Source organism: Apteryx mantelli, chromosome 2 (genome assembly GCF_036417845.1).
Source record: "Apteryx mantelli isolate bAptMan1 chromosome 2, bAptMan1.hap1, whole genome shotgun sequence".
Lineage (NCBI taxonomy): Eukaryota > Metazoa > Chordata > Aves > Apterygiformes > Apterygidae > Apteryx > Apteryx mantelli.
This window is the reverse complement of record NC_089979.1, coordinates 9946999-9960256: the sequence shown is the minus strand read 5'-3', so window position 1 is coordinate 9960256 and position 13258 is coordinate 9946999. Positions and strand designations below refer to the sequence as shown.

Sequence of the window (13258 nt, the reverse complement as noted above, 5' to 3'; positions counted from 1 at the left end):
TAGTAAACATTTTCTATCAGATCTGCTTTTCTTTTGCTAATTAGACAAAATTATCAGAAATAAAGCTGATACATACTTCATTATCTCGATCCTTCTCCAGAAAGTGGCGGGCAACGTGACTGGGTAAAATATTCCGTAGCATATTTTCATTGTGCTCTCTTAATTCCTTCATTTCATTGATTTCTTCTTTTGCTTGAACACGCCACAGAAAATCCAGCCTTGCTGTGTATTCAAGCTGTAGTTCCAGGGAGAAAAAAAAAGCAAAAATGAAACCTGACAAGATAAGAGTAGATCTTGTACTGTCATCCTGAAAGGCTACTCCTGCTATATAAGTGCCTTCAGTGCTGCAGAAGAGTTTTGACTCCTAAAGAATTTGATTTAATTGCCAGGAAAAAAAAAAAAAAGTGGTGTGTATGGTGAGTGTCTGAAAGGAAATTTGGGACTAATAATATTTGTCATATTACTGCTATGCTCAGTAGCTAGAAAATTTTTCTCTTAAACACTTCTGTATTAGTTAAATAATGACATTAGGGAGTCATACAGGAGTTAAGGTAACAGAAGAGGAAGTTCATTTACCAACATAAGCCCTTAAGTCCCAAAATGAAAAAAAAAATGTTTCCCTTTTCATACCTGCTTCCAAATGAAATGGGTTTCATGAGAAAGTAATACAAGAGTGATTCCAAACACTTTGCAGAGAGAGGTAATTTACTTCTCGAGGATGACTGTCTTTCAGCAGAACTAAATATAGCAGCCCAACACACTGTCAAGGAGGACTTTCAAGTCTGTGATGCCAAAACGAGATGTTTCTACTGTTGGGACATGCACTTATTTGCTTTTCAAGTCTTTTAAAGGAGAGTCAAAGACATACTATTCGGTATCCCCTGAGGACTCTGTCCCTGTTGCATTGTGGATCCACAGCTGTGCCTGCGCAGTCACAATTTAGTACATGCACAATACTGATACCCTGACGGCCACAGCTACAAACCAGGGAGGACAGAATATACTTTTTAAGGCTTAATGCTCTAATCAGAAATAATAATCAAATACTCAGCATAGAAACATATTACACCAGCAAATAAATGCATTTTATAACTGGGAGAGATGCCAAACGGCTTGTCAGAAAGTGCTGGGATTAAGGAAGTCGCTGGGATATAAATCACAGTAAAGGGCAGTCCTGCTGTGGGTGGGAATGACTAACAGGGGATTCAGGCATTGTTTAGTGACTCATCTTGTCCACATTTTTGTCATCAACAGTGACCAATGGCAAACATTTCAGAAGAAAATGCAAAGCACTTTGCAAGGAGGCTTACAGGTTGATTATACTACAGGGAGCTTTTTTCCCTAAAAGCTAAAAATGAGGCTGACTTGATATAATCTCCCAAAGCCTGTATGCATTTGAGAAGTAATTTACTTTCTCTCTGGATGCTGTTGCCACCTTTATAAACAATTAATTTATTTTCTAATTCTAAAATTCAGATCTTCTATCTTGTGACTATTAATTCCCTAGACCAACTGCACGTTAACTGCACAATTGAAAAAGTATTTCTTACATAGTTTTCCTGATGTTTTTTAGTTTCTTTGTCTTCCCCCTTGATTTTGCGCTAGAAGACAGAACACACGTCAGAGCACAACTGACCTTTTTCTCTACAAACTGATTGAGAAGGCAACGTTGACTATACTATTGCAAAGGGACCTAACTGTAGTCTCCAGATTGGCTTGGAGCAGGAGTGGATGGTGAATTCTGAGCTCTTTGATGCTTCGGACATTTAATGCCACTACCAAGAGAGCTTTGCAATAAAAGTGAAATAAAATTTCTAACAGCGGATGAGGGCTTTTTGGGGGGGTGGGGGGAGGAGGAAATACTATGCTAGGAGAAATTAACAACTCTAAACCTGGTTCAGAAGAGTAGCAGATAATTTCTATATTTTAGATAATTTCATTCTGGTTATTTATAACCTCACTGTAAAAGGGAAAAAAAATTCTTGCCTCTTCAGCAGAGAGCTGAGATGACACTATCAGTTTGGGGTGAAAGGATGAGCCACATTGAAAGTTTGAAAATAGACATTTTAAAAAAGATGGTCTGTTATGTCCTGATATTTGCTAAAACCAACAAAAAAATAGGGTTGAATTCTGGGTTTATTTTTTGATCCTGTAAAGAAATAGAATGACTATGCAGTGGTGCCAATGCAGAATGACCGAGCATTATATAAACCCTGAAATGCCCAGGTTTTCTTGCCCTGCCAGGTAGCTCTCAAACACCCCTAATTTCACTAGTAAGCAAAGAAAATAGAAATATTACACAAAAAGCCTAACAGTCCCCATGTCCTCAAACACTGCTGCAACCCAGTCTCTCCACAGTTAATTGCCACACGTAAGGAAAGCACAAGGTAATGATCAGAGTTTGGGAGGCAGAATATTTCTCTCTGGAGAACGAGAAAGGGAAGGACTGACCTCCCAAATGGGCGCTTCCCACCAGGGAAAATAATCTGATTCCGGATAAGACAAGCACTTGCAAATATGCTTTCTTCACGACCCTAGCATATGAACATAGAAAGGATGATGAAAGAAACCTGCAGCATACCACCAGAATTAGGTATGTCTCCTCCTTTCTTCTCCTCTTTCCGTTAGAGAAATCTCATCTTTGCATTTCCTCCTTCCCCTCCTTTTCCCCAGGATGAGGAAGGTTAAGGGGGTGGGGGGAAAGGCACACTTGTTGTGGATAATTCACTGCATAGGGAGGTCAGTCCTTCCTCCCTTCCAGCAGGGCTTAGCAGCTGAGACGCAGCCCCGACATCCAGAGGTTATGAGGCACATTGCTCTCCGTGCCTGCACTGGCAGAGCTCAAGTTTTTCCATATACTGAAGAGTCCCAGAAGCAGAGAAGTGAAGCTCTCTGTCAACATTAAAGACCAAAGCTAGCCTAGACCAGACCACTCAGCTGCAACCTAAGAGAAACCCAGGGGAGGGGGCTTTGCCCTCGGTTTTGTAAGGTCTCTTTTTAGCTCTAATTGGGGTGGAGTGAAGGGAGGGACTGAGCCAGCTGTGGGCAGTTTTGTTTCCTCTTTGCGGTTATTGAAACCCTCCCTTTTTCAGCTGTGGTAGAAGGTTGCACTCAGGGTTAATAGGCTGTTTGTTTTGAAAACTGCCATTTTAATTTATATTTCCTATGTTTTCACTAGAGATGCATTTCTAGCAGAGGGGACCATACGTGGTATTACATTTTGATAAGATTTCAAGGGATAGTTTATTTTCATAGAAAATGTTCCCCTTGATGCATTAAAAGAGAAAGCAGGAAAAAAAAAAGAAAAAGAAAAAGAAAAAGTTTCAGTATAGAATAATTCTAGTATTGAAGTTATCTACAAGTACTTCTCTTATATTTTTTTCCCCTCAAGTTTGGTTTGCAGAAGCACTTATTAGAATATGTATTACTCAAGTTAAAAATATGTGTTTCTAGATGCAATTGAATTTCTGATAGGGAATTGTCCTATTTAGCCTGATGCCACTAGTAGAACTACTTTTAATTGGCTTTAGCATCACAGCCCCTCCAGATTTATTGGCTGAGGTGCAGGTGAGTTTTTAAGAAGACTCTGACTAGACAGTCTCACAGCTTTTTTTTTTCTTGATAAAAATCTAGCTTAAAAATCTGCATGTGAAAGCAGGGATTGACTTTAAATCACACTGAGTAAAGAACAGAAGAGAGCTAGATGTTCAGAAACATAAGGCCCATAAACTTGTTCTCATAAAGTTAATCTTCTTTATAAATCCATTTAAAATAAGGCATGTCTTAAACTATTTTATTTAAAATATATTTGCAGTTTGTGAGAAGCAAAACTGTGCTGGAGAACAACTTTATTAGAGTTACTGTGTTGCCCATCAGTTTGGGCTGTTGTATAGGTTTTGTTTTTGTTAATGTGCTATGGACCAAATTTTGCTATATTTCTTCTTTTGTACTTATACAGAGACTGTTAGGTTAACTCTGCAACAGGAAATTAAACAGTGCCAGGAAATGTGCCGGGAAATATGGACGCTTCTGGTCTGTACCTGGGAGTTATCTGGGAGAACATGCAGGGGTCAGCACAGGTCAGGGACCGTTTCCAGAGGACAGTTTGGATGCAGTCACCCCGTTTGACAGGACAAGGAGGCTTAACAGGAGAGCAGAAGGCTGTGCTGTGCCAAGAGCCTCAGTGCAGGAGAAGAAGCTCAAGCGCCCCAGGTCAGACTTATGTGAAATACAGATATTTACATCTAGAACTGTGATCCTGAAGAGCTTTGCTTGGATTCTGCCTAACCCTGCAGCTATCTAAATGCCTTCAGTGTCTTCTCTCTAATTGCCTGCTTTCACTTTAAAGGATTCCCAAGCCCTTAGAGTTGCATCTTTGTTTGTGTTAACAATTTCTTAGAATTTCCACAAATTAGGATACAGAAATGCTGGTATTAATCCTAATGAAGGGAGCATCATTAAGCAAGTTGAACATGCAGGACTGTGTGTAAAGGCAATTGTGGCTGCTACTTCCGTTAGTGCAAGTGGTCCTGCTTGCCTCCGTGTGAACAGAAACCATCTAATGTTCGACGTGCAGCTGCCTAGGGGTTGCCAACTGGAAACAGTGAGGAGAAAACACGCTGACTTTAGATGACTTCTTCTCAACACATTGGGTGTTCTAAATTTTATTTTGGGATATTTCGCTCTACCTATGCACTATATCTGGATTCCTGAAAAACCAGGGTTATGTATTCCTCCTCAAGGATGTGAGTCCTAAAGCTTTTAGAAACCTAACCCCTTTTTATGATCCAGGTGAATCCAGACCCAGGTGAAATGTTTCCTGCAAATGGTCCATTCCCCAGAGGAGTTAGTGTTGGTGTTCAGACCACTAGAACCATTTCATTTCCTCAAATCTGGTGTTTTTCACCTACAAACATATTAAGTCGATTCAAGGGAGTTTTATTATTTTCTGACTTGTGATTCCCTTTCATCATTTTGGTTTTCTGACTTCCCAAGGGCACTGAAGCAGTCAGATGCCACTAGAATTATACAAGTACTTAGGACATATGAGGTCCCATTTGCTCCTTCTACTTCTATTAACAACTGCAATATAACTTGCCTACTGCTGAATATAATATTGCACCCGTTGTTTAAGAACTGCTAGGTAGCGTTAGACATGGGCATTCTTTAATCAGATTCTGCGCATGGGTTATTAAATTGTTAAAGGTCATATGCTCAAGTGGATAAAAAGGCAGCTGGTATTTTGAAAGTAATTATTGTCACATCCTGTCATTGCAAGTTGCATAGGGAATGGTTAAAGTAAATGTTTGCGTTACCTGTTGACCATGATAAAATACGGCTAAAAGGAACATTGCCATCAGTAGTAAAGATGCTTCCTTTGTACCCAGGAAGTCTGTGCTGGAAAAAAAAAAAAAAAAACACACATCCAAAGTAAAATACAGTTATTGATTTGTCAGTGTTGTGATCATGAAGGAGATTCACTTTGTAACCCTGGTGCTTTTTGTTGTTCACTACAAAACCCCTGTGTATTTGAAAATGTAACTTCACGGCTCTTCCTCTTCCCTGATAAAAGTCACTGTAGAGTTTCCTCGCCATGTAGAATAGGAACTATTTTGAATTCTCTAAGATTTTTACACAAGGGAGAATCTTTCTTTGCCATGTTTGATTAGTGAAAAAATTTAGACAGTGATAATGATTGCTACCTTCACTTACTGTACTTGGCCATTGTATTGTTTCCTTCTTGCCATGTATCATATTTTCTGGGCTTTGCCCAGATGTCATATCATTAAACTCTAGTATAACTAGTGTTAGAAACAGAAATTGCATCCCAAGTCATTTAACATTTAAGTCAGTACCTTGCTGCTGTAGGGAGCTAGCAAGAAAAGATATGTGTGCAGAGCCATACTATGTGTAAAGATGGGGCTGTTGTGAGAACAACTTGCGCTGCAAATCCATGCTTTTTTATCTTTCTGTGCCTCTTTGGCACAGAATGGAGCTGTTTAACAGCTGTGTTTAGCCTTCTTTTCCCCTCCTCTTTCTTTTCCTGACCTGGAACTGACCACAGTGACAACTTGCCTTCCTTCTTCCCTGTTACACCTGCTTCTAGCTCCTTCCCTTTCTCTCTTAATTTCTGAACACCATTATATTTGGTTCTCCTGAGTCTCTTTCATTTGTGTGTTTGACCCATTGTATGGTCTAGCTTATTCCCACAGAGCTTCACATGCTGGTTTTCACTTTCTTTCAAAAACCTTCCACATTTGGAAATGATCAGTAGCATTTCTAAGCACAGTTTGTTTATGCAGTAATACCTTAGACATGGCCCTTGTGGAGAAGATACCTCGGCTCCAGCATAGAACTCTTGACCCTATCACAGGAAATAACCAAACACCTGCTTTTTAGCAACATGGATGGGCTATGGGAGACATAAGAGATAATCCCTGCTCAATATTTAATTGGCCTCATAAAATGAGTATTTTAATTAGAAGGCCTGAAAAAGAATCGCATCATAAATCTTGTAGGAGTAGTCATTGCCTCTTGCAACCAACAATCAATTCTTGACTATGGTGCTATCCAGTATGCGTACACTCTTGACAAGACATCTTTTTTTCCTAAAGGAGTCTGCTAACACTTACTCTCCATTGTGGTTAAAGTTGTCATATTGCAGAAAAAGGGAAGCATAAATAGTCTCAGTCAGCAGAGAATAGATTGCAATCATGATGAGAAGTACTGCCAGCTTCAGGACAGAGTTGAGACGAAGAAAGACTGCACAAGTCACCATTGCCAGCACACCAGTGAAGACGAAATACTGAAGAGAAAACATCAGTGGTCACTTTCAGTGATCAGTGACTACATACTCACCCCACAAATATCTACACAAATGATCAAATGATCAAAAGTATTAAAATTTTTACTCTGGGTTTTGGTGCTCAGCTAGGTCTTGTTAGGGTCCAGGTTACTTTGGAAATTCAGGGCTTCTCTGTCCTACAGGGGAAGAACTCGATAGAATAGAAATCCTCTTTTGGGCCATCATTGCATTTTTGTAGTACTCAAAGAAAGGGAAAAGGCATCCTGTGTAGTGAAAAGAGGAAAAGGGGCAGATGCTGCAGGTGGCAGTATCCTAGCAAAAAGTCAACTGAGTGAAAATCGTTTCTATTCCTTTGGATTCTGAACTTCCACAAAAGCCACATAAATCAGGATGAGGGAATCATATTTCTGCTTTATCCCTTTCCCATGCTATCTGAACAGAGGATAAAGGCACATTTATTTATTTATTTATTTATTTTTAATGTTACAGGTTCAGCTCAGTTTCACTGTTCTCTTAAAATGTGATGCCTGGAAGTTTCATTCATATCTCAATTTCTAATCTCTTCATTGTCTCATTTTTCTCAGTGATTAGTCATTTGTCAAATGCAATCCATGCAGTTGGTACTGGATATAAAGGGACAGTCACGGCCATGAGCTGTTCAGATTTGAAACAGCAATGCCAGCACCCAGAGTCCAAATGTAGCTTAAATTAACTCCTATAATATAGCTTTAGGAGAGAACTGCAGAGTTCATTATTTTAAGTACGCTTTTTCTTCAGCACAGTTCTCTGTAGGAATGTGTGCAACTCTTTAATTTTGCTGCATACTGGTGGCAACATCATGACACTGCCATATGACTTCCAAAGCAACATACTTGTTTTAGCTGCACATGACCAACCCAGTGATTTTGCTGACCTGCTTGCTCACCATAGAGAGGATTCTCTTTGCTTGAAGTCACTACCAAATCACTACAGCAGAATCACTGCTGTTCTTTTGCTATGTAAGAGCTATCAGTTTCCTCCAATAGCTTCATATGAATTAAGTAGTGGGTTTTGTTACAGTAGGCACAGTGAATTGTTGCTGGATGTGTTTGCAATTATTTTTAAATATATAAGGCAAACAGCAAAAGCTAGACATCAGAGCAAATGAGATTCTGCTGTTAATAAAAAGAAAGCTGGAGGGCTTAGTTTGGCCAAGCATTTAGCAATGTCTTTTTGTGTCATTGATTTCATAGATGAAAAGAACATCAGTGACCACAGAGGGCTGCCATTTGCCCTAATGAATTCTATTGAAGAAACAAAATTTTCCTTGACTTTTACTAAAATGCAGGACTTGTCATGTCTCAGCCTCTCATGTCTACTCACGTTTCGTCTGTTTGCTGAATGCTGTCTATGGATTTCCATGCACACTTGGTGAACAAGGACAGTGGAAAATTCAGTATGCATAGACGTTCTGCGTGAGGTTCAAAGGCTGAAGCTTTGAGCTCATATGGTCTCACAGGGCAAGCTATATGAGACCATAGGGCTTGTAATGCCCTGTGAGACGATAGGATTATTTCCCTTTTTTAGCCCTTCTCTGCTTTTCCTACCAGCATGTGATAGATGCTAAGGTTCAGATTCACAGAACTCTTGAGGCACCTGACTCCACCATTAGTACATTGGTCACTGATTTCAGGCAGCAGATACCATGTAAACTCTGTGGACCTGTGCCTCAGATTCAAAAGTACCCTCATAAATACCTCAGGATAGGAACAGATGTCTGTAAAAGATGCAGATGAATTGAACGTCTGGTTCTTCAGTGGTAGCAGTTTGTCAAAGTCACACCATAGCTGTGAACAAAGAAAGAAAACAAAATCAGGGCTATGCTGCACTTTGGTGACTAGGTGCTTATGTGGCTGGTGGGACTAAGGGGTGGAACGTGGTGACCTGCTGCTCTCTGTGTCATAAAAGCCAGCGCCAGCTCCCTAACTGGCGCCAGCCTTGATGTCTCAGGAGAAATGCCAAGAGCTGAATGAAGGTAAGATGGCAATCTTAGAGGTAAAAACACTGAAAACTGGGGACAAAGTGGAAAAGGGAGAGCTATTCACAGTACAAACATTCAGCCCTCCTATACCTTCCCTGTTGCCAAAGGGGAAAGATGAGCTCCTCCAGGAGTTTCAGGGGACTGAAGCTGGACTCTTAAGAAGCACCCTCTGAAGATGTTTATACCTCTGTATAAATTATAGAGAGAACTGACTAAATTGGGAGCATGAAATCAGACTGTATGTTTACACTTGCTTGCAGGCGTTTCCCCCCCTCCCCTGTGTGTCTATGGACAGTGTTAACCTTCTAGGTGTAGGACAAAATCCTACATGGTGTCACGCAGAATTTGCTTGTGAGAAAGCAGAACGTGACCCCAGAATTGAAGGTGAGTTGTCTAGAACAGAAAGGAATGAAAATGGCTCATGATGCAGTGACTCTGAAAATGCATTTCTCTGGTTTGACCTGCATCCACTTTAGTGGTATTTCAAACTGCCTTAAAAATAAACAAAATGACAGTTTAGAGTTGCAATGCATCATGATCTTAAAACACAGGAAAAAAATTGTTAACAATTTCATGTTTGGACAGTTAAACAGATGATGTCTCCTGTCACATATATTAATCCAATCTGGATGTTTATATAAGGTCATTTAATCAGCCTGGTATGCGCAAACTAGTTTTCCTGTCTCTCTTTCCAACAGAGTTAGAGAGTTTGTTTAATGAGGTCCAATTTCTTATAATTAAATTCTAATGAATTTTGAACTTGGAACTCTCTTGTTTGTTCTTTCAGCCACTCGGACATCTCTGCAATGCAGCAACATTTTCTAGGTTATTTGTGTGGTCCTCCATGACAACTGATAGTAAATTGTACGTTCTGCAAGTTTATGAGGTATTCAGCCATGAATGCCTCTGCGCCCTCTGAAGTGCAGAGCGCCGTGAGAACCATCCTGGGTGTCTGCTTGAAAGACCTTCAGGATCAGAACTTTTCTTCTCTTTTTATACTGATAAGGAGGTGCTTGATGTGGAGAACCACATGACTCATTTGCCCTTCTGGTGAAACCAAAATGTTATGGTCTCTGTTGGAAAGAATCTGAGTCTTTACCCCCTTTCGATCTGAACTCAGTGGATGCACATAGCTGCAAAGGTGGGCTGCATTACCTCTTCTTAAACACATGAAAGTCTCTACTGAGTGCTACAGTCCCCTAGATAGAACCCAGATGGCTGCTGGGGCACCTGCTTCATGAAAGTCATTGCTTTTTCGTGGGGTACAGGAAGCAGTTAAAATTCAAACTACTATTATGACAGGATTTTGACATTTGAAATAATGAGATTATGAGAGTACTGTGATTTCCTGTAGAAGGCAGGACTTGGTGACTCAAATCATTATAATTCTAAATATATGACAATAAATGTAACAGTTTATTGCCTTATAGAAATCCAATGGTATGATAGTAAAAAGCCTGTATTTCTTTTGTCTGGTTTTGGATTAATGATCCCATGCAATTACAGTGGACACAGACTTAAAAAAAAAAGAAAGAAAGAAAACAACCCACAGCAACCCACAGATAAAATCTCATTATCATTATACCCATAATAAATTGGGTATGGATGGACCTCTAGAAGTCATCTTGTTCCAAGAACAAGATGCATTATATTGAATTCTTTCCTGACAGGTATTTGTCAAATATGCTTTAAAAGCCTCTAAATCCTATAACATTCTTCAGTAATCTATAGAATATCACTGTCCTTGTCTTTAGCAAGTTTTCAGCCCTATTGAACTTCCTGTCATTTTACCATACTTGTAGTTCCCCTGTAAGTGTAGGAATCACAAGTGTAGGAATCAGTAATTACATTCTTCCTTCTCCAACTGACTCTCCTATCAGTGACCACACGGTATCACAAGAAAACCAAGACAGATGCTTTATCCTAGCATACTGACAGCCTGTATTCAATCACAGAAGAATGGCAGCAATACAACAAACTATAATCTAATATCTGTTAGCAAAAGAGGATGCTAACCCTTGAAGTGTCAGACTTCAGCATACTTGCTACGATAATATAATAATCAAAATAATTATTATTACAGGACAATTATTGGTGCTGTTGTGCTGCTATTGTTATTATTATCAATAAATGCTTTATTGGCCTCACCTAGAAGGAACTAAATATTTACAAAGAATAAAGTTCAGCTGAAAAAACCTGCTAGATCCTTACTCCAGAGGTGCTCTAGGAGAGGAAAGAGCGATGTAAATGTTATCTTTAATCCATCAGTGGGATATTTAGCTTCTCCCTGGTGCAGACTTTAACAACTGCCAGGCTTTCTGATGTGATTATCTGCCTAATTCATGAAAAGCTTTCTCATGTTTCTGAAGGTGTTCAGATAATCAGTGCTCTATCGCATTTACATCAGTGTTATACCCGCCTTGTAAGGACCCCAGTCCTTTATGATGGCACATTGTACATAGCCAGCCCCACAGTATTCAACTAGCAGTATTTTTAACCAAGCACAGTTCCTAAGCAAACCTTGGTACATGACTTTCCTCATAGATACACTGATAATCTTTGCTCTAGATTTATCACACTTAACTTTGGGCACTTAGCAGAGATGTGTAAATTAGGAGACCAGTCAGACTAAACTCCATGTTTGGGAAGTGGAGAGAAGCAAATCTCTTTATGGGTATATCGCTGTCATGCAAAATAAATCTTTGAAGATGCCTGTTATTCTGCACTGACTATAAAGAAAGCTTAGCGTGATTATGCCCATAGTTTGGTCCTTCAGCTAAAGTGAATCCAGGCTGAAGAGGTTTGTCAAAACCACTAAATGAGCAAGTGGCAAGGTATGATTAGAATTTAGGTTTTCTTAACTTCCCCCATGCTGTGGTTACTGGATCAACTTCACCTGCTCCTTCCTTTCCTTGAAAGTATTTTCTGGGTTTATTGGCCCTTCTCATTTTTTAATTACCTGATTGATAGAACTGCAAGATGAGGAATTTAATATCTATGAGCATTACTTGGATTAACAGTCCTGGAGAAATTATAGTAGTATATCAGAAAATTACAAATGGTCTGCAGTGTTGATATATTGAACAGAAAGTAGCAGAAGGGTTTTAAAAATAGATGATCCTTATGAGAAATAAACAATTAGATATTTCAGTGATACATAATTTAAGCAACAGATTGAATTTCCTGAAGTTGTAGTGCTCTGCCTTTTATATTTAAATCATATCTGGTTTATAAACACATTAGTTAGCAAGTCCTGTAGCAAGCTTAATAATTCATAAATCATCTTTTCCTGTATAATATTCCCTGGTTCCCTATGAAGCTTACAATATTTATGATGGCTCCCAGAAAATTAATCAGAATGGATGCAAATATAATGACATTCCTGGCCAAATAGGTCTCGTTAATCCAGCAGCAAGTTTTCCGGAGCATTAAGGGTAAACATTTGTAATCCTCTGCTGTGGTGATTAGCACAAGAGCGGAGTGCAGCATAATCAGTATAGAAAACTGAATGACCATTGGTATCACCCTGGGAAGAAAAAAGAGAACCCAGCATTAAATATTAAAGCAATACCACTGCTAATAAAAATAAATGGAAAAACAGTTAAGACTAGGAAAAAATCAGTTGTCATAAATCTGAAACAATTACTCGAGGAAGAAACACAGAGAAAGCAAGCAACTGTTCATGTTCCATAGATTTGGCCATTGCTTCACATGGTTTCTTGCTGAGAAACTGCTGTTGAAGAAACATGCCAGTAAAATCACTGCCAGTGCCTCTGAGCAGTAGGAATGTCCCTTTTTTCAGGGCTCAGTTCTCCTTTATGTTGTTTTCAGAGCTAATCTATTCACCTTGTAGGATCTGATGCCACTTTGTAAGAGCTTGTTTGTCTAGGGGCAGTTTAGGAGAGTGTTATTTTATGTACAGCACAATGCAAGTGTCTTAAACTCCTGCTGTACTGAGGGTCATAGACTTTAAAGCAAGAAATGGCCAGTACAATAATCCAGCCTGATTTCTGGCATAAATCAGGATATAATAATTACAGAAAGGTAATATTTCCCAATTTAAGTTAATATTGAGTCCACAGCAGCTAAGAATTTCATCAGTTTCTTTAAAAAAAAGCAAAAGAATTGATCTACTGTTTTCACAGAAGCCCTTCGAAATATAGAGCGGATGAAAATGTGCTCTATGATCCAAACATGTTTAAGTAAACCATGTCATTTGGCATACCCTCTCAATTTTCTTCTTGCTAATGTGATCCTTAATCAAGTGTTATTAAGTATATCCACTGAAAAAAGGATTCAATTCCCTTGAATAAACCATTAAAAACATAATTTCTTCCAGTTCAACTTTCATTATCTTTTTTTAAGTTTGATTCTTTTCATCTGACATGCTTGAGAAATGTGGCAAATTGTTTTACTCATCTGAGAACAAAGCA

General features: G+C 39.1%; 1 protein-coding gene across 1 annotated transcript in view; it reads right to left on the bottom strand.

Annotated features, from left to right (window-relative positions):
* The window catches only part of ADCY8 (adenylate cyclase 8), a 129972-nt gene that overhangs the window by 15277 nt on the left and 101437 nt on the right, over positions 1 to 13258 (bottom strand). The window contains exons 10-14 of the mRNA XM_067292270.1: positions 12150 to 12351; positions 8542 to 8631; positions 6633 to 6805; positions 5316 to 5397; positions 77 to 235 (exon numbers count right to left, since the gene is read on the bottom strand). Of these exons, the coding sequence (XP_067148371.1) occupies positions 77 to 235; positions 5316 to 5397; positions 6633 to 6805; positions 8542 to 8631; positions 12150 to 12351 (706 nt within the window). The remainder of the gene's footprint in view (positions 1 to 76; positions 236 to 5315; positions 5398 to 6632; positions 6806 to 8541; positions 8632 to 12149; positions 12352 to 13258) is intronic.